Consider the following 24,691-nt stretch of genomic DNA (forward strand, 5'->3'; position numbering starts at 1 on the left):
TACCTTAAGTTTGTTGAGCCCATTTTTTATTTTAAAATTCTGTTACTTTACCAAGGATTAAAGATAAAATTTCAGTGAAGTCTCTCACAATTATATCCTTTGAAATTATTTCACAGCATATATCTGAAGAGCAGAGTTGGCAGAATTAGAGCTTCAAGATAATATTTATTTTTAGGAAATTGTTTTCAGCAAAGGATGTGTAATTCCTGTCATTTGATTAAAATAAACTCTTAAGCATAACTGATAAAATGGTATTTTTAGAATCTTTGTCAATTGTTATAGTTGGGTCAAACTAATAATATTTTCTTTGCTGATTCACCTTGTTTTGTACATGTTGGCTTGTTCATTTATTTTTTTCTTGAAAATTCTTCTGTGACAGTGCAAACAACTATAAAACAATGGCATAGAGACAGGAAAGTAAGTTGAGGGGAAACAGTTGAGTCTTAGGAAAATGTGCTGCTGGCCGAGTCCAGAATGGAGACCCTGTTCTGGAGCTGTCAGTATCCTGTGACTGGATGGCCATGCTGCATTGGAGTCCTGCTTTTAACCTGCAGCTAGAACCAAGATGAGCTCACATCTGTCCAGTGGTGCTTGTGTTTTGATCTGTGACATAGACTTCATAGTGCCAGAATGGACTTGTGCACTCAAATGGTTTGGCCATTGTCTTTCACTCATGAGAATGTGAGAGTAGTGCCACTGAGTTAAGGACTTCTGCTTTCATCAGTCATCATAAGGTCACAAGAACATTGAGGGGAAATTCAGACAGCCTCTTCCTCATGACTTTCTACCTAACTTGTTTGGAATTTTTTACTACAGCAGCATGTAGCTGACTTTGGCCTCACTTGGCCACTTGGCCACTGATGGGCATTCTCAAGCCACCATTGTGTTTGATTTCTGGCCCAGTCATAGTCTTGGAAATGTTGTCCCCTTCCACTGACTTGAGCTCAGAAAGGTCTTGGCCAGCAGGCAGCCTTGTAACCAGGCAACCCAGACTTGCCAGGTTTGCTCTGTCAGCACTTGCTTGCTGCTGCTCCCCTCAGGTGTTAAAGCAGAAGACAATAGTGCTGTGAAGGCCTGGGGAGGGGGGAGAGAGAGGAGGAGGGGTCAGTGAGAGGAAAAAAAGGGATATCAGTAATACTTTCAACAATACAGTTAATTTTTTTTAAAAAAAGACACCTTTATGACACCTGAAGAATCTCTCGGGCTTTGAAAATTGGGTGAGAAGAAGAGGTAGACGTGGGAGACATTTTATGACTATGTGATTTAGAAATCTCTTTTAATTCCATAGTATCTGATAATTTTACAGCTAGGCAGAGGATACCCACAATTGTGTGGATGGCTAAACAGGTGAGATTAGAAGGAATAATGAACTGAGTTTAATGGTTAAAGTCGCTATTTATTGTTTTTGTCTTTTCAGTCATCACTGTGACTTTTTATTTAAAGTGTAACAACTTTGAGAATTAGTATACCATGGGATTACAACCACTCCTTCAAGTAAAATTTCATGAACAACAGGAATTTTTTTTAAATGCTAGAGTTTCTACTATGTTATGTTTTAAATTTGTACTCTTAAATTACCTTTTAGTTTCATTTATAATTATGCTAAAATGAGAAGTTTCCTCTTGTAATATTTTTAAGTATTAGGAAAATCTTCATATTCAGTTGCCTCTGAAGACCAATCTTTCATTTAATATATGTATCTTAAGTACATAAGGCAAACATTTATCAAACTTTTGTTCATTTATTTCCTCCTATACAACTTTGTCTTGTTGACTCCACTAACTCCAGCATTTTCAATGGTCCCCCACTAATTTTTTAGCCAAAAGAGGAATTATATGTGTACTATTGCTTCTATTTATCGTTCAACATTCACCATCGGCATTTGTGCCTCCCTGAAGCATTTTCTTTTATCATTGTTATTCATTTATGAAGAGTTACTTTTTTATTGTTTTCTAGATCATTTCGGGTCAGTTTCTTTCTGATAAGAAAGTCGGGACATATGTGGAAGTGGATATGTTTGGTTTGCCTGTGGACACGAGGAGGAAAGCATTTAAGACCAAGACATCCCAAGGAAATGCTGTAAATCCCGTCTGGGAGGAAGAACCCATTGTGTTCAAAAAGGTTGGTCTTGTGTCCTCGGCATGATATGGAATTGCACATTCTAGGTGTTTTACACTGAGAAAAAAATGAAAAAGAAGAATATTTTTGTGGCTAATTGGGGAACTTACACAGAAATAAAGCAATGGCATTTTGAAAGCTATCTTGAAAACTAGTCAAGATCTCTGTGAATCACTTGTTCAGAGTTTCAGAACTGTATTGTAAATCAGTTAATTCTAGTATACCTCATGTGGAAGGCCAGAATAACATATACATCTAATTCATATTCTCTCATAATACAGTGGTAAGTGATATATTTTCATTATGACTCAAATGAAGTAGAGGGGGGAAATAAGGAATAGTATGATAGTTGAGAGAAAGTCAGATCATATTTCTTTATAAAAGAATATTAATTAAATTCCCTAGACTCTCTAGCCACCGCAGCTGGTCATTCAATCTTGTCAGGGTTCTGTCTGATAGAATTAAAACCTTTTACATTCACCTGGACCTTCTCTCTGCCTTTACCAAAAAAGCAAATCATCTTCATACATGTTTATCACACAAATGAAGACAGTAAGTTCAATAGAAAGTAGCATAGGCTTTCTTACCATACCCTTTGCTTTTATCTGGCCAAAATATCCACACAGGAAGTCTTCTGCAAAGAGAATGTCTATATTAAAGGACTCCGTGCCCCATCATTTCTTATATTAATTAGGTCTATTAATAGTCTCTACTTCATAGAGTTGGTATAAATATCCCCTACCATGCTGAAAGCATTTAGAAAAATTTGGCACATTGAAAATAGTCAATAGATGTTAGTTTGCTCTTGCTGGCAAAAATACATTTTTTTAAGGATGCCATTGGTCTAATGCTCTTGACATGGGATATAACTGTGCACTCTGCATGTATTACATTGAGGGTGAAAATGAGCAATGTTTCTGGTGCCTCATTTGGGAATTTACAAATTTATAAAGCAATCTCATTTTGAAAACTATTCTGAAAGCTATTTTTTTGTTTTGTTTTGAAAATATACAAGTGGTTTGCTTTGAAAATATAGTAGTAAATGCTCAAATAATGATAAGACCACTAACTCTTTGGATTTAAACATATAACTTTTGTCATTTTCACGCTGAGAATGTTCATGTTAAAAGCAGATGTCCTGTGTGTTGAACAAATTCCTAGTTAGGACACAGTGATAAAACATAAAGTGGTATCTCTGGTAACCCTTCTCCTTTTGAAAATCTAAGTTGTAGAGCAACAATTTAACTTTTTGTCAACTTGCTAAGTAGAAGCTTCTAGTTGGATCTGGAAAAGCAGGACCCATATGAATAATATCTCTCTAATTCTTTTCTGTTTTCTGGAGTTGCTCCTTCTTGTAACCACATGTGTCCTTAATGTCTCTGAAGGTGGTTCTTCCTTCACTCGCCTGTCTGAGGATAGCAGCTTATGAAGAAGGAGGAAAATTTATTGGTCATCGGATCTTGCCAGTACAAGCAATTCGGCCAGGTATGGATGGTGTGGTGAGAAGCTTTATACCAAAGTTGTAAAGAAAATCATCCCTGTCATACATGATTATTAAAGAATGATTTAGGAAGCTGTTTGCGGCTTTGGTGTTTTGTTCTACAAGGGCTCTAAGACTATTTCAATCTGGCAGCTTCATGTGTTTGTGGCATGCTATGATGTATGAATCAATTCTTGCCACAATAACTGTGCATAACAAACTACCTGAAAACTCAATGGCTTATAAATATTTATCTTCATACGCACCAGTCTGTGGGTTGGCAGGGTTTGCTGGGCTCAGTCGTATAGCTGTGCTCTGGGCTGTGGGCTGGGTTAGGCCTATTCCACATGTGCTCTTGCAGGGGCCCAGGCTGAAGGAGCAGCGTACACACAGTAGGACTTCTCAGGGTACCCACTGGAATGCATAAAGGCAAGCCGGACGATACAAGTGCATTGTAAGCCTCTGCTTGCACCACATCACTGAGGTCCCATTGTCCAAAGCAGAGCATATGATAAAACCCCAAGTGAAGGAATCATGGACAAAGGACAAATTTGGGGCAGTAATTTAATCTACGACAATGCCACTGAATTCTCTTCTTTGGGGGAAAAATGTGGTTGGAAAGAAAAAAATCAAAATCAACATTGTTTTTCCATCTGGTGAGAAAAATAATACTTTCTCACTTAAAGCTATGCAATTAAAGTGAGAAAAGTGACCTGTTTGTCATCCAAAGTCCCCTAAAATAAACACTTCTATCACATAGATGTTCCTGTGTGCTAACGAACATTGTGAAGAAAATATGTGATGAACAGTATTATTGTCGCCCTCCAGGCTATCACTACATCTGTCTGAGGAATGAGAGGAACCAGCCTCTGATGCTGCCAGCTGTCTTTGTCTACATAGAGGTGAAAGACTATGTTCCAGACACCTATGCAGGTAAACCGCCTAATCAAACGGCTCATCCATATTTATGTGGAATAAAAGATAGGAGGCCCTGGCCTCAGAGTCACCTCTATTTTATATTTATGTCTAGAAAGTAAATTGCTCAAGCCTTTATGAACAAGTGTTAATTTAATTTAGTTCAAGTTTCAATAAACTATTGAGCCTATTTATCCACTGGTAGTAGTACTCTCATGGGCCCAACACTTTCTAACCCATGCTGCCTGGTACTACAGCAGTCTGTACAGATCTGTGTAATTATTTTTGCCTTGCCAGTTTTAGAACCCCGATTCTTTTCATGCGTGGAACCCTAAGTTTAGAGACGTTAACTTATGATGATATCAACAAGGGATCATAAATTTATATACAGTGATAAGTGGCCTGGGTATAATATACTAAGGAGTAGTGAAGAATGCGGCATGCCCTAGCTGGTTTTTCTCAGTGGTTAGAGCATTGGCCCACAGACTGAAGAGTTGGGAGTTCCATTCCTGTCAAGGGCACGTACCTCCATTGCAGGCTGGATCCCCACCCTGGTCGGGGTGCATGCGGGAGGCAACCAATTGATGTGTCTCTCTCACATTGATGTTTCCCTCTCTCTGTCTCTCCCCCTCCCTTCCACTGTCTTTAAAATCAATGGGGGGAAAATATCATCAGTTGAGGATTAATAAAAAAATAAAAAGACGGTGGCAAACTTGAAGCATGTGCCCCACCCAAAGATGGCAGCCACATTCACTCCAGCTAGATCCACATTGGCAAATCTTTTGGTTGTTTCAACCATCTGGAAAACAGGCTTTTTATGTGAAATGTCTCCACTTATGAAACATCATTTGGGCCAAACTCAGGTCCCTGGAATGGATGGAATTGAAATTAAACTGAATAATATGGAGCATTGAGACATCCTGATTTGGAGCCTGTCATGTTTGGCTCTCAGAGCTGCCCTCCATTGAGGGCTCTCTTTCTGGAGTTTCAACAAAGGGTCTTAACTCTTATTCATTTTTAAAATGTTGGATGAATGAGTGGGTAGTTTTGCTGGTAGATGGAAGAATGGAAAATGAATGATGAATTGGTAGGTGGATGGGTGAGTAGATGGATAGATGGATGCATGGATGGATGGTGGATAATCAATACTTCCAAGATCTTTCATCTAAAACGTCTCTTCCCTATTTAGATGTGATTGAAGCTTTGTCAAATCCAATTCGATATGTGAATCTGATGGAGCAGAGATCTAAGCAACTGGCTGCTTTGACACTGGAAGATGAAGAAGCCATAAAGAAAGAGGTGAGAGGGAGTGCTAATCTTATGCATGACATTAAGGGTGATTTCCACACCTCATTGCTGGCTTTACCTATGTAACACCACACATCAGGAGAAGAAATCAACACATTGGGAAAACATCTTGATGGAGTTCATCATCATCTCACAAAACAACCAGATGATTAACTGAATTTTTCATATTTCATTCTCTTCTGGTACCCTGTGGCTACCACCAGTGTCTTATTTTGTGACCCATGAAACAGTACACATCTTGCTGCTTCATATGAAAATTTCTAGATGATTTCATGTTAATTAAAGATGATTAAGGCACTTATAAAAGAAGATGGTTATCAAGTCATTTAGTACTTTCTTTTGTCTTCAATTTAAAGTACAGGATTTTCAAAGTGCTTTTGTGATTTATTACAATACATAAGGTACTTAAAACAATACCTGGTGTGTAGTATGGGCCATAAGGTGTTTGCTATTATTATTACATTGTATATTTATGTGTTAAAATATGTATTCCTAAAACAGTTGGTATATTATTCTAAGTTACATATCACCATGTAAAGAATAATTAAGGAAGGGTTTAGAAATATTAGAAGTGAAGTTTAAAAATATCAAGCCTCTATGTAGACTGGAGATCCTTTGGTTTTTAAAAAAGTGAAATATTATTTAATGATTATTGGAGATAGCCTCAATATTAAAAATAGTGATAAAAATAGCTATTTTCATATTTTATTTGAATATTCAGATAATAAATTCAGGGGGAAAAGATAAGAAAAGTGGATAACTATGCGTGTGGGGGGAAACCTTGAAAACTGTTTAGATAACTGTAACTAATAGCAAATCCACTTAAGTTGATATTATCTATTAAGTAGCCCTTTTCTTATTCTAAAGGAAGCATAGGTTTATCATAGAAAAATTAAAAATAAAAAGGAGAAAAGAAAGTCTTAAAGATATCACCTATAATTCAAATGTCCAAGCCACCCAGCGGTAACACTAAATATGGGATCCCATACAGCTAGTTTTTATGTACAATTATACTTGTTCATAAAATGGGATAGTACTCACAATCCGTGTTTTATTTTCACTTAATGCAAATATTTCCATGTTATTAAATATTCTATGGTATGACTTTTAGTAACTTCGTGGTCTTCTATCATGTAATTATACCATGATTTATACTTCCATTCCCCTCTTATTGGGTATTTGGAATGCTTCTCTATTTTAAACAGATCTTCCATGACTATCATGTAAATTTTTAGCACATTTATGATTATTTCCTTGGTTTTGTATAGAATTTCAGAAATTTTAAATCTAAGATGTGGAGTTAACTGAACATGAGAAAAATGAAATGAAAGGAAAATATTTCACATATGAGTAAGATTTTCCAGTCTCTCGTTTACACTGCAGGACCAATAGATACATCATCCTCTGGGATGAAATTTCAGGTTAGACTGGGAAGTTTCATAAATAATGCTGTATGCAGTTTGCAATAAATGGGGTTGTAGGGAAACTTTATACTGTCAGGAAATTATGCCTAATGGCAGACATGAATATACTTCCAAGTTGCTTGTGCCTCTGACATCTAGGCTTACCATTTGCAGAGGGAAACCTAGAAACAAACAAACAAACAAACAAAAAACACCTGAGGCCCCTGCTTGAATTTTGAGGGCTTGGTGTAAGCAATCACTGCTATACAGGCCCATTGAAGAAGGTGTCTTTGCAAGCTCCAAGCAGATACTGTTGGTGGCCTGCCCACATCTCCTTTGCAGGGCTGCTGCAGCTGTGGGCGGCGAACCCGCACAGCTCCAGGCTTCTCCAGAGGACTGGCCTGGGCTGATGGGAGCCACCTTCTCTGGAGATGCCTGGAAAGCTATTCCTGGAATAGAGTGGTCCATGCCCAGAGACTGAAAGATCCTGGAGAATAACTCAGGTGCCTTGCTATTGAGTGGGCAACTTCTGTGTTGCAATTCACACTCCCAAACTGCCCCCCCTCCCCCCCACACACACACCTTTGTTAGATCAGGCTAAGGCTGAGACCACATTTTAACTTATCTTCTCTCCCTGTTTACCCTGCCTTCCTCACTTCCTGATAGTTTTCTCCAGAGCGCATACTCTCAACAAATCATTTACTGAAGATCCCCTGTGTGCAGTTCTGCTTATAGAGAACCCAGCGAGGCTAAATAGCTTCTGTTTACTATTAAATTATAAATTGAATGTTTTGCTTGGGAACTAGAATTTAAATGTTTGCCAATAGTTACATCTTTAATCTGGGTGTTTCTTCAGAGATAAGAGTGTGTTATTTTTCTTTCCAATGGCCTTTGAAAAGATTAAGTAAGACTACAGAATGTCTTGCTTTGCTCATCTATACACCAGTATGAAATTAGAATCTCTCCTTAGAAATCCACCAGAAGCTATGAAACTTTTCTCTCTTACCTTCTTGTGCTTACTACCATACTTAATAAAATTTAATTCAAGGCAAGTACAGTTAATATAGATATAAATTACTATTCATAGCATCCTTCTCTGATTAGAAAACAGGTGTCTCTATACTCAATTAGATATATTTTATTTTCTAAGAAATAGAAGTTGGAATGAAACATTTTCAAGTGAAATTACACGTTTTGTCACTATTTAGAAACAAGACTTTTTATATCATCAACTTCTACCTCTTTGTTAGCCAGGTTCTCCAAGGAGTAAGCTCTTCCTTGAGGAGAACTTTTCAAGACACCAGCCTCTTCGGCGTATGTAGTGCAGCATTTGGGGTAAAGGTCTCATAATGGGACATTTTGCTGATGGTGCCTCTGAGCAACCCTTTCTCTATTTTTCTTTCTTTCTTTTTATTTTTTATATATTTTTTAAATTTTATTTTATTGTTTAAAGTATTACAAATAGTAGTACATATGTCTCCTTTTTCCCCCATTGACCTCCCCTGGCCTCCCCTACCCCCCCCACACACACACACATGCCCTCACATACCCCCCCCCTCCCCGCAGTGTCTTGTGTCCATTGGTTATGCTTATATGCATACATACAAGTCCTTCTGTTGATCTCTTAACCCCCCTCTCCCTCAATTGCAAAGAAATGTCACTAAGGAATGGAGACCTGGGGCCCTTGAGGTTGCAGGGGTCCTTTCACGTTGCTGTCCTTTCAAAGCCTTATCTTTGCAAGACATTGCCTGCCAAAAAGCTATTTGGGGAAAATAAAACAGCCCTGGATATAAAAATGCACTAGAAGTTTAGGTCAACTTTATTTTTGTTTCTCCTCTAAAAAAAATGGTGGATCAGAAAGGATTTTCAATAAATGTATAATGTTGGTTAAACTTAGAGAAAACTTGGACCTTTTCAGTTTTAGAAATAATTTAAAGACATTGAATCAGATAGATTCCATATGGTTTAACAGAGAAAAAAATACAAATTTTTTCCTTTGGAATGTCTAAGCCTATAATTGCAGTCATTTTTGAAATTCAAGAAAAAAGTCATTTGCCCTTACCATGGAACAGTAGGAAAGAAAAGTCATTTCCCACCTCTGGGCACCAGTGTGCCCTTCATCTTGTCTTGCAGTAATGCACGGTCCTTTGAATGAGGCCACTGAACATAAGGAGCTGTGGTTTTCTCGGAAGAAAATTTTATCTAGGACATGGCAGGCACTGGAGACACTATTTTAGCAGCAACGACGTTTTTAGTAGAATCCTTTTAACTTGTACCTATAAAGGTCATATCTATTTGAAAATTAAAGACTTCATTGCACTGCAAAATATTCCCACATTTGTAGTAGTCTAATAAGTTATCTTCATAGAGTAATTTGCAAACCAAATAACTAGGAAAATTGAAAATTCTTCCATGCTTTGGACAATAGATATTTATTTCATATCATGTGAAAAAATATCTATAATAATAAAAGGGTAGTATGCTAATTAGACCAGATTTCTTCCGAACATCATTCCAGACATCCTTCCTGATGAAGCCGGGGCCAGAGGGAAGCCAGCCGGGTCCCAGGTGCCTGCAGGCAGCCAGAGGAGGGAAGCAGCCCAGGTCCCGGGTGCCGGAGGGAAGCCAGTGCCGGCAGCCAGGGGAAGGAAGGCCTAGTCTTGCATGAATTTTTGTGCATCGGGCCTCTAGTGTGTGTGTGTGTATATATATATATATTTAACATATGTATGTTGGAAGTTAAGGGATAATAGAGATTATAGTTGCTGGGTTTATTTTAAAGTTGTTATTCAGGGTAGTGGGTTAGTAAAGTTGTAGAAAGTTGCCTAATCTGAATAACAAAGGCTTTATAATATGTTTAGCTATTTCTCTAAATAAAAAGTCATTTAAAAATAATAAACAAAAGACACAGAAGGCCCAGTAATTTTGCAGATACTGTTAAAATTTTTGTTGTATATCCTGCTAGCATGCTTTCTAGGTACATTTGCTTTTTACCAAGAGATTTTTAATTTCTAAAAATGTTTCACAGCCCTAATACTTTAACATGGTTATAGAGATGCCTAATGAGACATCAGTAACACTTTTTAAATTTTATTTTTTAAATATGCCTGTAAAGAGACAAAAGTCACTATCTAGTGTATCTATTACAAAATATTATTTGGTAATAATTTCCAAATGCAATATTTGCTAAAACATGTCAAGATGTGGAGAATAAAAGTAAATATTTACTGAGTGCTTACTATGTTTCTGGTACTGTTCTAAGCCCTTTAATGTCACAACATATTTAAGTCTTTAAAAATCCATGTGTCTTAAGTACTACTATTCCCATTTAACAGATGGGAAAAGTGAGGCAGTGAGAGGTTAACTTCATCACCCAGTGCCGCACAGCTGGTAAAGAGCAGAGTCGGGATTGAAATCTAAGCAATCTGGCTCCAGAACTCATGTTCTACACCACCACTTCTCGAAGTTTAATGATAAAATGCTGATCCTGACTCAGTGGGTCTGGAGTGGGGCCTGGGGCTCAGAAACTAACAGGCCCAAGTGATGGGAGAATGCTGTTCCAGAGCACTCTGTACAGAGTAGCAAAGATCTGTACTGCACCGCATTGCACCATGCACCTCAGTAACAAAACCAGCTTTCTAGTCACCTTCAGTAAGGACTAGCCCTCCATTCACTTCCTGTCCCCTGCAGCAGGTTACCTGGATGACTGAGCACAGACTACAAGACCTTTACCTTTGATAGTAATATCTTTTGAACTGAACTTTTTGTTGAATCAAATGTCAAGATTTCCCCCTTTAAGTCACTGGATATTATAAAAACTGGTTTTTCAATAAGTTAGGTTTCTGTATACAGATTCTATTTGATCAGATTATACACTGGCTGTTGGCCAAAATACACATACCTATCTCCCAGCTCTAAACTTCCAAGTTACAGAGGCTACATTCAGTCACCAAGCATCCATTTCCACCCTTGGGGGAAGTTATGGTCTGAGACAGAGTACAGGCATTCCTCGGAGGTATGTTGATTTGGTTCCAGACCACCACAAAGTGAGTATCGCAGTAAAGCAGGTCATAATTTTTTTTGCTGGCAAAAGATCTTGCCTTCAGTTTGTAAAAAAACACATCTGTGAAACATAGTAAAGCGAAGGTAAAAATTGAGGTATGCCTGTACCTGACATCCCAACCTTACTCAGCCCTCAAGGCCAACGTTTCTGTTCTCGGGAGTTCTCTCTATTGTCTGTGTGTTTGATAGCAGTGCAGGTGTGTGAGTGATCTCCACATTTTTGTGCCGGAAAGGGAGAGTTGTTTGATAATACTAGCATTTCGTTTATTTTAAGAGGCCTAGTTTTTAAGTTGTCAGACTTAAAAAGTTGTTCTTATCAGTGAGCTTATAGTTTATTTCCTAATTCAGTGTATGGCACCTTGGGGATACCTACGAAGGAATTTGATTATTTGAAAAGAAAAGGTCCTATGGTCTGGTGTAAATTTCACCAGTAAAATAACCCAACAGCAAAAATCCAAGGTGATAACCTCATAAGGGCACAGCAATGAACTCAGGAAGGCCTTGTTGGCCATTTAATTTTTCCAGCAAATAAGCTGAGTCTCGTCCATGGTTCAAGAACTTGGTGATAAAATCAAAGATGAGGTTTATTGGTCATTTTTTTATTCTCCTTAAATGAAAATCTTCCTCCTCCAATAATAATGTAGCTGAATACTAATTTATAGAAACAATAGCTTCTCCCAGCCCCTGAACTTGAAAGCATCCAATAAAGTAGGAAGAGAGAGTTTGCCTTTTAGGAGCTGGCCTTTAGGTAACAACTCTGTCCCTTTCATTTCTGTGTGGCTTTGGAGATTACAAGGCATTTTCATTGGATGCCCTGGATAAATCTGGACCTCCATCAGGACAAATATACAGTCTCCATTTTTAAAATGTCAATGAACTCAAGAGTGGCTTCCGGTTCCTCTGTCTAAAACAGCGATGAATGCAGACACTTGAATGTTGTCATCCACGCTGTGCGCAATGACATAGAGATTATAAAAGTGTGACTCTCAAGGACAAAGTTTTCCACTCTGCTTTAGACCAGGGCTTCTCGAATTTTAAACTGGGGGTCTTGTTACATTGCAGATGCAGATATATTAGGTCTGGAGCAGGACACACAATTCTGCATTTCCAACAAGCTTCCAGGTGATGGCGATGCTGCTGTTCTGTGGAGCATATTTTGAGTAGCAAGGTTTTCAGACTTTATCATGTAGCAGAATCACCTGGATGACTTCTTAAAGCACAGATTGCTGGGCCCCACCTTCAGTTTCCTATTCAGTAGGTCTGGGGTAGACCCAAGAATTGCATCTCTAACAAGTATTTGCCAAATGATTTGGCTTACTTACTATGAAACATTCATTCTCACGAGATGAATGCAAAAGGCGGCGTTGGTCTCCGTTCTCTCTGAAGGAATCCATAACTTCTGCCTAACTGCCAATAGTTTATTTCTGCTGAATTCTTTGGAGACCATAACAGTATTTCTAATAAATTAAAGTTGGCTGGAACAGAAACATATATAAGACATATGAAATATTCAGCAGAGCTATGGCCTTTAATCTTTAATCTCCTCCTAAATAAACAACTGCAATTATGAGTAAAGCAGTATCTTTATTTTTCATTCATTGATTCATTTATTTAAAGACAATTTTTTTCTTATTTTAACATAACATTTATATGGTTTTTAGTTACAGGATTTTGTCATTAGCAATATATCTATTGATTATATGTGAGCAGGAAAATGTGGATTTATTAATTCACTTATTTATTCAATATAATTTTTTAATACAACTGAGTGTCAGTCACCATGCTGGGCCCTATGAACATATATTAGAAGAAAAATTGGATATTCTCATAGACCTGACAGTCTGGAGGGAGAGACTGACATTAATACAAATTCACACATATTTACATAAACTACAACTGTCACTAATGTTTCAACAAAGTGAGACCGTGTGAATGCTGATTATTTCTTTATATTGTGACATGGCTCATGCTGTGTAAAGAATCAGTTGGCTCCATGTTCCAATTGGCTCCAGTTACCGCTGGAGGAACATGCTGGGTACTAATTGCAATAAAAGCCAGAATCATTTTACTTGGTAAATCAAGAAGCTTCAAATGCTGAATTCAAGAGATGGATTTATTTATCTGCTTTAAGCTGTCTTTTGCTTCTAACTCCTCCTGATAGGCTTCAAAACATAAAAGATGTGCTATATTTTATTAGGAAAATGTTCAAACATACACAAACCTGGAAAGAATTGTATACTGAACATCAAATAGCAATTGCCTAGATTCTATACTTAAAAATTAAATGCATTTGTTTATCACATATATATTCATCTATCCATCCCTCTATCCACTCATTATTTCATGGGTTTTTGTTGTGTTGTTAATCCTTACCCAAGGATATTTTTTCCATTGATTTTTAGAGAGAGTGGAAGGGAGGGGGAGAGATAGAGAGCAAGAAACATCCATGTGAAAGAGATATATCGATTGGTTGCCTCTCACATGCGCCCTGACCTGGGCCAGGGATTGAGTCTGCAACCTAGGTATTGCCCTTGACCAAAATCAAACCCGAGACCCTTCAGTCCTCAGGCCCACACTCTAACCACTGGGCAAAACTGGCTAGGGCTATTTCATTTTATATTGATGCATTTCAAAGAAGGTTGCAAATACTGGCATATTTCATCCCTAAACACTTCAGAATGAATGTATCAGGATATAGTTTTTAGAAATGAACCAAATCTCTTAGAAATTTGGGGCAGATACATTATCTTATTTTATTCAGCTAATAGAAATTGAAGGTACAAATTATATATGTCTTTGAAGAAGCTCTTTCTTGAGGGAAAGACAAAGCCAAAAGACAAAGCCACACTCACTTCTCACACTTATTCCAATAGACTAGATTTCTGCATGATGAAACCCAGAAAAACTGGTGGCCTTGCCCCTTACCCATCTGATGTCCAAATAGAGATGCTGTTATCCTAACCACTACATGGAGGGACTACAGTTTTTAGATGACTTTGGCAAGGACAGCATGACCCAGCATCTCCAACAACCCAGTCACACATTTGGTATTTGCAAGACCCTTTACTTACCATACTAACCACTCAATTAAGTTCCGTACATTTTAGTGTTCTATAGTGCTGTAAAGTTTTGTTTTGATTTTATTGAATTTATTGGGGTAAAATTGGTTAACAAATTATGCAGGTTCTAGGTATACACTTCTACAATATATCATCTTTTATTGTATTGTGTGCTTATTTTTTTATTACTTGATCATCACATTCAATTTTCAAAGGGCAGGATTGTAGACTTATTCAATTAGCATATCAAATAGCATCTCTTCCTCTGTAAAACTTGTGAAAATGGCCTTTCCAGTTATCCTTTTATTATTACACTTACAACATATTTTAAAGTCACTTCTGTTCAATTTTTAAATAGGAATAATATAAATATTACTTTAAAATAAAATTTTGGTTTAAAAAAGTCTACTTGTGAAGAAAAATGTTGTAATACTTTCAGTTGGCCACTAGAGGGCAGGAGCCCACTTCTGCTGTAGTTAATTTTGCACATTTTTCTCTACTTGTCTAAGCCAAATTCAGTGCAACTGAAATACTAGCTTCTGAACTTTCTTTCCTAGAAATTTGTTTACTTGGATCCTAAGAGTCTCTCCATTAAATTGATAAAATTGACATTTCTAGTTCTTTGGTTTCTGTCATAATTTCCAGTGTGATGTGAAAGGATTCCATGCTTATTTTACTCAACTCATAAGAAAGAATATTTGGAAAAAAGGCTAGGGAGAAATAAAGTCACAAGAATTGACTTCCACTGATTCCTTGAAGTGAGACAAGGAATTTCTTTTTTTAATTTCAGCTCAAATACAATGCTATCAAATAGTTTAAGAAAGTAATAACAAAACAGTAAGAAATATGGGAAATGAAAGGATGTTTACCATTTTAGCCTGATCCTGGGGAAACATCGTCAGAAGCTCTGAGTGAAGCCGGGACGACTCCAGCAGAAAATGGAGTAAATCACACTACATCCCTGGCACCCAAACCTCCTTCCCAGGCCATCCACAGCCAACCTGCTCCAGGTAAAACCTCAGAAAAGAGAGCTGTAAAACTTGACAAAAAGCCTTTAGTTTGTTCGTGCCACAAAGGAGGTAGCATGATGCAGTTACCTACAGTATCATGTGAGCAAGGGCACATGGACTTAGAAGGATCCAGAAATGTGTGATAAAGGAATGAATGAATGAGTGAATGAATGAATAAATGAGTGAACAAATGAAGTAATGAATGAATGAATGAGTGAGTGAATGCCAAGAAAGACACCTAAGTGCTCATCTGGCTCTGCTGAGGACTTATGAAGCCACAACAAAATATCACCCAGGTTTCTGGTGTCTTTATTTAGTGGTGGATTATGTCTGCTGGCAGTCTAAAAATATTTAGACTCAAGGGCCAAAGGTTGTTTTACAGGAAGAATAAAATGCATAAAGTTAAAAGTGGTTGTTTTACAAACTTCTTGTAAGCAGCTATGCTTTAGAAGCTCATTCTTAGCTCTTCCTCACCAAGTCAAGGCTCCAACTTACTTTTCAATAAACTTGAGCGCTCCTCAGGTGCCCAGCACTCTGCTAAACCCTTCATGTGGATTATCTCATTGAACTCTTAGTCTCTGCCTAGCAGTGTAGATTCCATGATTGCCCCATTGTCCGGGTGACTAAACTGCAGTTCTGGGGTGACAAGGTGCTTCTCGAAGGTCATATAGCCAGGGAAGGGTGATGTCCAGAATGGCACAGTCCCCTATGATCCTAAAATACTTGCTTTCAACTTCTGTGCTCCTACCAAAGCTACACTCACGTCTCACTTCTCAGGAAAATCCTTTGATTTCTATGCAACTAACTTTGACATGTTGTCTGTGACTGCTTTAGGCAACTACAATGGTACACATGTCCTATTTCCCCAGGATATGGTAGGGTTCCCAGGTTAGGCTACAGTTTGATGTTTCCTTTGCAAAGAGCCTGGGAATAGCATGTACTTAATAACTTTTTGTTGAATTGGTCAATAAACTGAATAAAGGGAGAGGGATTTTCTTCCATGAAAGTGTGGCCTCATGTCTCCTCCCTTCCTCCTCATGCCAGTGCATGCCACCAATGCGCCCACACTCTTTATTTGGGAGGGGAGGAGTATTTCTCATGGGGGAGAATGAGGTTTTGAAAAGAACAAGTCATATTAGATGTGTATGAGATATGCCTTGGCCTATGCTTTCAAGAAGGTTGTTGAGATCAGTAACAGTGAGACGACTTGGTCAGGAACAAGAAGTGATATTTTCAAATGAAGATTTTTATATGGCAAATACAAACTTTTGAGTGCTTCTGGAATATAAATAAGTCATTTAAATATGTGAGTGATAATAACCTTGTGCTTTGCTTTTTTAAAATTTTGTTTTATTGCTTAAAGTATTACAAAGAGTATTACATATGTCTCCTTTTTTTCCTTTTCTCCCTTGACCTTCCCCTGGCCTCCCCTACTCCCCAGTTGCGCTTTGCTTTTGATAGTAGAAGAGCATTTAGACTTTTGGGAGGGTGATTTCATGTTTTGAAAAAATTTGACATACAGAATAATTTTTTTAAATGGAACAGACAGCATTACAAAAATGATTTGCACTTCTCTGATGTTAACATCTGTCAGAATCACAGTATGACTCCCAGGCCAGGAAATCAACCTTGGCTCAGCACCCTGAACTGAACGACAGACCTTGTTTGAACTTCACCCGCTTCCCACTAATGTCTTTATGTGACCATCCCAGGTTCCAACTCAGGATCCCACACTGTGTTTAATGGTCATGTCTCCTTATTTTCCTTTAACCTATGACGGTCCCTCAGTCTGTCCTGTCTTTCATGACCTTGACACTGTTGAAGAGTACTGGTCAGGTATTTTGCAGAATAGCCCTCCATTTGGACCAGCCTGATGTTTTCTCATGATTAGGTTGAAGTACTACATGTTCGGCAAGAACATCACAAGTGTGATGCCATGCCCTTCTCAGTGCAGCATGTCAGGGGAACCTGGTATTGATGTGGCTCCTCACTGGTGGTGTTGGAGCACTTGGTTAAGGTGATGACTACCAGGTTTCTCCACTGAAAGCTATGGTTTTCTCCTTCATAGTTAACAGCTATATTGGGGGAGATACTTTTAGATGATGCAGCTATCCTGTTTCTCCTTAAACACTTACCCAGTGATCTTGGCATCCACCAATAGAACTTGTCTGCAACAATGATTAGTGCCAACTTGGCAGCCTTTGATTTTTAAAAGACCCCTTGTCATTCTTGATTTTGCCAAAAGGTGGCAGTAGCATTGCCTAAATTGAATTTGTTGCTGGTTTTTATTTCAAGTGGAGGGATATACTTTTTCTCTATAAATGGAACATATAGATTCACATTTAATTATGTTTGCCTCAAAGGAACAAAAGGAGAACATTTCTTACAAGTTTTTGGAATAATTTTCTCCCCAAATTTGTAATTTCTCCACAAAGAGATTTCGACTCAAGGGCCAATCATTGTTTTACAAGAAGAATAAAATGTAAAAAGTTAAAAATGCCTATTTATTTTATCTTTTTATTTCAGGCCCTGGAAAGGCACCTGCCAAAACAGAAGATCTTATTCATAGTGTTTTAACAGGTAAATACCACCCTTTCCCCGGAGGAATTAGGCAGCTGAATATGATAGAGTATAAGTATTTAGAGCAGTGGTTCTCAACCTTCTGGCCCTTTAAATACAGTTCCTCATGTTGTGACCCAACCATAAAATTATTTTCGTTGCTACTTCATAACTGTAATGTTGCTACTGTTATGAATCGTAATATAAATATCTGATATGCAGGATGGTCTTAGGCGACCCCTGTGAAAGGTTGTTCGACCGCCAAAGGGGTCTCGACCCACAGGTTGAGAACCGCTGATTTAGAGGAAAGAAGGCTTCCCTCCATCTCTGAAGATTAACATTATTCATATTTCTTCTCTAAAAATACTTACAGATACACAGCCCTAGTTGAGGCCACACTACATGATGTGATCACAGAAAAGTGACCATCCTTGGGCGATAGGATCCTATTGATATAAAAATAATATAATTTCACAAGATATCCATTTTAGAATCTAAAAATTGTTTCATCCTGGAAATGTGGCCCAGCTAATAGGAAGGCATATCCTCCCAAAGTAACAACAGTAAACCATCGTTTAGAAATACAGAATATGATCCATTGGTGACCACAGAATACACAGTGTTGGAGGACTGTGATTCAGTTGGGAAATATTTTATATTTGGTTAATTTCATAAACTAGTGGGACTGGAATTGGTACAAGCTTTCTTTAATACAGTTAGCCATACTTAATAAAATCTGAAAAATGTTTGATACTCGGCCTAATATACAACAGAAATGCTCACCAAAAACAGCACTCTTGGGAAGAGCCCCAAACTGCGTATAGCCCAATGTCCGTAAACAGTCGGGTGGATCCACACATTGTGTTACAATCACAGACTAAACGGGGCTACAACTCTCGGAATAAATAAACCACAGTCACACACAACATGCATAAAATTCACAAGGACTGTGTTGAAGAAAAGAGGCCAGACATGAATGAGCACATTCTTTGTGATTCCATCTACATAAAGTTCAAAAACAAGCAAAACTAACTCATCTCATACTGTTGGAAACACGGATTGGATTATATTTGATGGGGAGCAGGAACCAAAAAGAGGGCCTCTGGCATCTGATGATATTCTTATGCTGTTCTGAGTAATGGTTGTTGAAGCATGCTCACTTTGTGAAAGTGTATAGGCCTTTATCTTTATGATTTATATATTTTTAGGCATATATTTATGTTTCACCAAAATAATACATAAAATATTCATAGAAAAAATTACTTCAAGAATTTTTTAAAAATATATATGTTTATTTACTTCAGAGAGGAAGGGAGAGGGAGAGGGAGATAGGAACATCGATAATGAGAGAGAATCATTGATCAGCTACCTCCTCCTCCACAACCCTAGTGGGGATGGAGCCCACAACCAGGGCATGTGCCCTGACTGGGAATGGAACCGAGACCTCCTGGTTCATAGGTTGATGCTGAACCACTGAGCCACGCTAGTCAGGCAACAATGTATTTTTAAAAACATGTTTTAAAGATTTAGTTCCCTGGGTAACAAGTTGACACATACAACAAGAGACAGAAGTGTAAATAGAGCATGATTCCAGTGTTATTTAAAAATAAATGCATAGAAGAAAGGCCAAGGGTCTGTACAATAAACTAAAAGTGATTATCTCTGGATGGCTTGTTTATGAGTGATATTTGACTCTTTATATAAATGAACATTATCTGTATGCTTAAGAGCATATTCAAATTATAACCTTTCATACACAGACTTTTTTTTAAGTATTTTCTCTGGAATTTTTTTAAACACAGGTTGGAACATCTTGAACCCTGTTGCTACTTGCCATAGCTGATGTGCTGCACACTGTTCTTAAAGAAATGGGATTGAATCTGTCACCAAAAATGCAGCAATTCCTTGGGATTATAAATTATTAATATAATAAGTTACTATGCAATCATAATGAGTCTATTTGGGCCTGAGGGAAACCATTAAATAAATGTACCTGATTTTCTCACTAGCCTCTTTATCCAAAGGAATCTAATGTCAGGAGACTAGACACATTATAAGAAAGGGAAGCATATTTCAATTGCTTAAAGACCTCAGCATATAGGAACATCAATTTGTATTCTGATTTCAACATTAATTCACTAGCTTATCTTCTACTCAGGTCTGTTGTTATTCGTGGCATAGGTATGCTATTTCTGAATCTTTTGACAGTTCTAAATATTTATGATAACTTTTTTTCCCCTCTCAGAAGCAGAAAGTTCAAATCAAAGAAAGCATGGAAACATGTGAACTATGACTTAATCTAGGTCCAAATAGATGGCAATTCATTGCAGTTAGGACATCGTCAACGTTAAGGCACCCACTATTCATGGATCGCTGAGATAAAAATTGCTGGCACACTGTTATACTCCGTTGACTATAAGATCCATCTTAATTTCAGAAATGTTAACATATTTTTAAATGCATTTTCTAGAGTTGACCAGATATGTCAATGAAATTCAGAATGTCTTAAGGTCAAGTTCTTTCACAGTAAATGAATTCCCAGCAGTGGATAAAATATGTAGCCATGTAATGGTGCCACTGGGAAAAGCACATTAATGGGCTTTCCTTCACTTTATTGCTTTATACCCGGAACACTGATAAATGTGCAAGCCTACCACGTCTATACTGTGAATAGTGCCTTTTACAGAGGGTGCTCTAGAACCTCAACAATCATTAGTTAAGCGTCTACAGGCACACTGCCAGAAACGGTGCTCAATGCTTGGCAGCAATTCTTCTATTTCACCAGCACAATAATCCTGAAAAGTAGGGAAGCCTTGTGATCCTTAAGGTGGATGCTATTGGTGTCCTGCACAGATCCCCTTTACCCGCCAGCGGACCCATCCTCAAGCTGCAGTGAGCGATGGCTGACAACAGCTCAGAGCTTTCCCTGCTCTTGAAAATTGCCCTCAGCCAAAAGGAAGCTTCCGCTCTAGTAGGCTCTGCCTCTCCCCACGGACTATCCCAAATATGCAAAATGCTGACCCCCTTGCCTCAAGGTGAGGCTGACTCCGTGGTACAATTCACACTCCAGAGCGCCCAGTTGGGTCAGGCAGGAGCCAGCCTCCATTGCCCACATCACCTTTAACTGCTTCCCCTTCCCTATCTGCTGCCCTCACTCCCCTCCTCCTGAGAGCCTGCCTCTGGGAATCACATGCACCGGCTTGCTCCTCTTAGGGTCTGTTTCTAGGGAGCCCAGACTTTAAAAAAATGTTAGAAGTGAATAAATTGAGTCTTTGAGAAATTTGGTAACATTGTCACAAAGTTAGCAAGTGATGGAGCCACCCTGAAACCCACTTAAGCTCGACATCAAAGCTCTGCTCTTAAGCTCCAGTTGGCTAGGATCAGACACACAAGTTGCTACTCCTCTCTACGTCTGTCTTTTCAGTCCTTCCATGTCTGTTAGCTTTTCTGATCTTTCGTTGCAGAAGTGGAAGCGCAGACTATTGAAGAGCTAAAGCAACAGAAGTCGTTTGTAAAACTTCAAAAGAAGCACTACAAAGAAATGAAAGAGCTGGTTAAGAGACACCACAAGAAAACCACGGACCTTATCAAGGAGCACACTACAAAGTATAATGAAATTCAGAATGACTACCTGAGAAGGAGAGCGGCTTTGGAAAAGACAGCCAGGAAGGATAGTAAGAAAAAGTAAGTTGAATGAGTATGATTTGTTTGATGGCATGAGGAAGAGAGACATTTACGTGGATTTTTTTCCTGTTTTGTACTGTATTTTGCACCTCGACCACTGCAAGATGGAAAGCCACCCATTCCTTCCATTATGTATCTTTTCTGTCACCTCAGCTCAGTTTTGCTTGTGGATTGAATTTCTTGATGTGACTAAATTCTGAGAATAGATATGCAGGGAGTCCTATCCATGAGTCCTAGCCTATGAGCCCAATATCAACTGGCTGACTTCCCATAATACAGCGGCCAACCTAGTGGGTATGAAATTTTTCCATGTACCTAGACCCTAGTTCAGTGATGGCGAACCTTTTGAGCTCGGCGTGTCAGCATTTTGAAAAACCCTAAGTTAACTCTGGTGCCGTGTCACATATAGAAATTTTTTGATATTTGCAACCATAGTAAAACAAAGATTTATATTTTTGATATTTATTTTATATATTTAAATGCCATTTAACAAAGAAAAATCAACCAAAAAAATGAGTTCTCGTGTCACCTCTGACACGCGTGTCATAGGTTCGCCATCACTGCCCTAGTTGAAGAGACAATTTGTCATACAGAAAGAAGTTTCACCTGTTCTTTGCTGCCCCATCGTTAACCCACAAAGCCCTGCACAGGTAACCCTAGTGTTTGGATCCAGGGGTCCCCATGGCTCCATGCACCCAGACTTGACGTGGAGAGGCATCTCTCACACATTTATTCAACCAGTGTTTATTGAGCACCAACTGTATGCCTGGAGGACACAGCAGTTAACATGACCTACATAATTCTCACGCACAGTAACTGATGTGGTCATGTGGGAACCATGTGAGCATGTAAGTTACCTGTCGGCGAGAGTTGGAGGGCTGTACTACATCCTCCCTTCCACTTCTTCACTGAGTAATCTTACCTTAACGCCAGGTTATAGAGAGAGGTAAGGTGCCTTTTTCAGATCCATATTGTGAAAACAAGATTTAACATGTGATTAACTTAAAAGCACAATCAAAACCCTGTACTAGGGTTTTAAAAAGCAGCAAAACCTTTATTTCTAAGAACTGGAGCTGCCTCACAAGCCATCTGGGTGAACTTTTGTCCCTTCTTCAAGGAAGAAGCTGAAAGCTAATGGCATTAACATTTACCTGTAGTTACATAAACAGTTCCAGTAAAGCTTGGCCTAAAACTTCTCCTAAATTCCTATTTTAGTGATATGTATGTAGTCATTTATTTATTCACATATTTATTTACTTATGTCTTATTCTGCAAACTTCCAATAGAGCGTTGACGTTATTTACAGAAGACGTGTGTAAAAATCTTACAAAAAGCAGAGAAAGAAAAACAACATACACACATACATACACACAGACTGAGTGGTTACCAGTTTTTTAGGCCTGCTGTCCAACACGCGAGTCATTAGCCACAAGTGGCTATTGAGCCCTTGGAAAGCGGCTCATAGAATTTGAAATGTGCTGTAAGTATAATATAAATACCAGATTTCAAAGACTTTATTTAAAAAGAAAAGAATATGAAATAACTCATTTTTATATGAACCTACCACATTGATTTTCTTTTAATTGCATGTTGAAGTGCTAATATTGGGGATGTATTAGGTTATATAAAATATATTATTAAAATTAATTTCACTCATTTCTTTTTACTCTTTAAGGTAGCTACTAAAATTTTTAGATCACATATGTAGGAAAAAATTAACTGTGGCTCATGTTGTATTTCTACTGGATAGCACCAACCATTTAATGCAATTTCAGTCCTTAAACACTGAATATAGCTCTTAGCTTCTGAGAAAAGGAAATATGGGTTAGACAAGTCTCCTCGTCTGATTAAAGGAAACTTGCTTGCTTTTCCAAGAGAGACAAACATTTTCCTGGTATTAAATTATAGAAGAATTCATCTCATGGATCTTAAACAGGCAACATTAGGCAACGGGGGATATTTTCAACTCTGCTTTTACAAAAGATGCAGAAACCTTGTTCCCTTGTTTATTTTCTAATACTTTCCCTCAACACACAGATGGAAGTCCCTAAGCATCTAGCATCAAAGGACACAGTCAGGAAAGCTCCTATAAAAGGCAAAGCCACTGAGGCCTGATCATGTCTGCCACCTCCCAGCCTCCTTCATACACCTCAAACTTCTGAAAATAACTCAGCAATGAATGGATGTAATGTTCGTTAGATTTTTTTTTATTCATATATCCATCATCTCAACTGAGCTTTCCACATAATGTGTCGAGCAGATCATATAAGGGTAGTTTCTGTCCAGATACTGGCATGCATGATTCTGTGCTGTAATTGTCTGTTTTTTATAAGCCTCACCTGAGGATATTATTTCTATTGATATTTAGAGAGTAGAAGGGAGAAAGAGAGAGAGAAAAAAAATTGATGTGAGAGAGAGACACTGATTGGTTTCCTCCCCAACTGGGGCCAGGGATCGAACCTGCAAATGAGGTACATGCTCTTGACCTGGAATCAAACCCATGACCCTTTGGTCTAAGGGCCAATGCTCTAACCACTGAGCAACCAACCAGGGTTCTTTGCTGTACTTAAGACCTTGCTTTCCCCCAGGTGTCTGTCCTCAGATGAGCAGCATTGCAGTATCCTCCCCTCGTGGTATCCTTAGGCACAGTGTCTCAGTGAACCTTGGCTTCCTCAGATGTTAACTGGAGATAGTCATTCTCGTTGCATTGTTGTGAAAGCCTTTTGTAGTGTAGAAAGTGCCTGGCACATATTGAGTGGTCACAAATGTCTTGTCCTCGGCACTTCAGCCTGTACTTGAGGTGGATTATCGAAATATTTATTTCCAAACACAGTGCTCTCTGTAGGAGGAACCCTGGTGAACCACCTACCCTCCATCGTACTGTGACCTGCATATTTTGTGAGTTAAGCTCTGTTTCTCCGCAGATCGGAACCCAGCAGCCCTGACCACGGCTCATCAACCATTGAGCAAGATCTGGCTGCCCTGGATGCCGAAATGACCCAGAAGTTAATAGACTTGAAGGACAAGCAACAACAGCAACTGCTTAATCTTCGACAAGAACAGTATTATAGTGGAAAATACCGAAACGAGAAC

At 38.4% G+C, this 24,691-nt stretch overlaps 1 protein-coding gene across 1 annotated transcript in view; it reads left to right on the forward strand.

The window, feature by feature from the left end:
• Nucleotides 1-24,691, forward strand: part of LOC102432706 (1-phosphatidylinositol 4,5-bisphosphate phosphodiesterase beta-1) — a gene marked incomplete at both ends in the record, with an annotated part of 116,878 nt that extends 92,187 nt beyond the window's left edge. Inside the window, 8 exons of the mRNA XM_006106791.1 lie at nucleotides 1,957-2,121; nucleotides 3,504-3,603; nucleotides 4,427-4,531; nucleotides 5,703-5,812; nucleotides 15,223-15,355; nucleotides 17,882-17,935; nucleotides 21,379-21,598; nucleotides 24,523-24,691. Of these exons, the coding sequence (XP_006106853.2) occupies nucleotides 1,957-2,121; nucleotides 3,504-3,603; nucleotides 4,427-4,531; nucleotides 5,703-5,812; nucleotides 15,223-15,355; nucleotides 17,882-17,935; nucleotides 21,379-21,598; nucleotides 24,523-24,691 (1,056 nt within the window). The remainder of the gene's footprint in view (nucleotides 1-1,956; nucleotides 2,122-3,503; nucleotides 3,604-4,426; nucleotides 4,532-5,702; nucleotides 5,813-15,222; nucleotides 15,356-17,881; nucleotides 17,936-21,378; nucleotides 21,599-24,522) is intronic.

The sequence above is a fragment of the Myotis lucifugus genome, unplaced genomic scaffold (assembly GCF_000147115.1).
Source record: "Myotis lucifugus unplaced genomic scaffold, Myoluc2.0 scaffold_912, whole genome shotgun sequence".
NCBI classification, from domain to species: Eukaryota; Metazoa; Chordata; class Mammalia; order Chiroptera; family Vespertilionidae; genus Myotis; species Myotis lucifugus.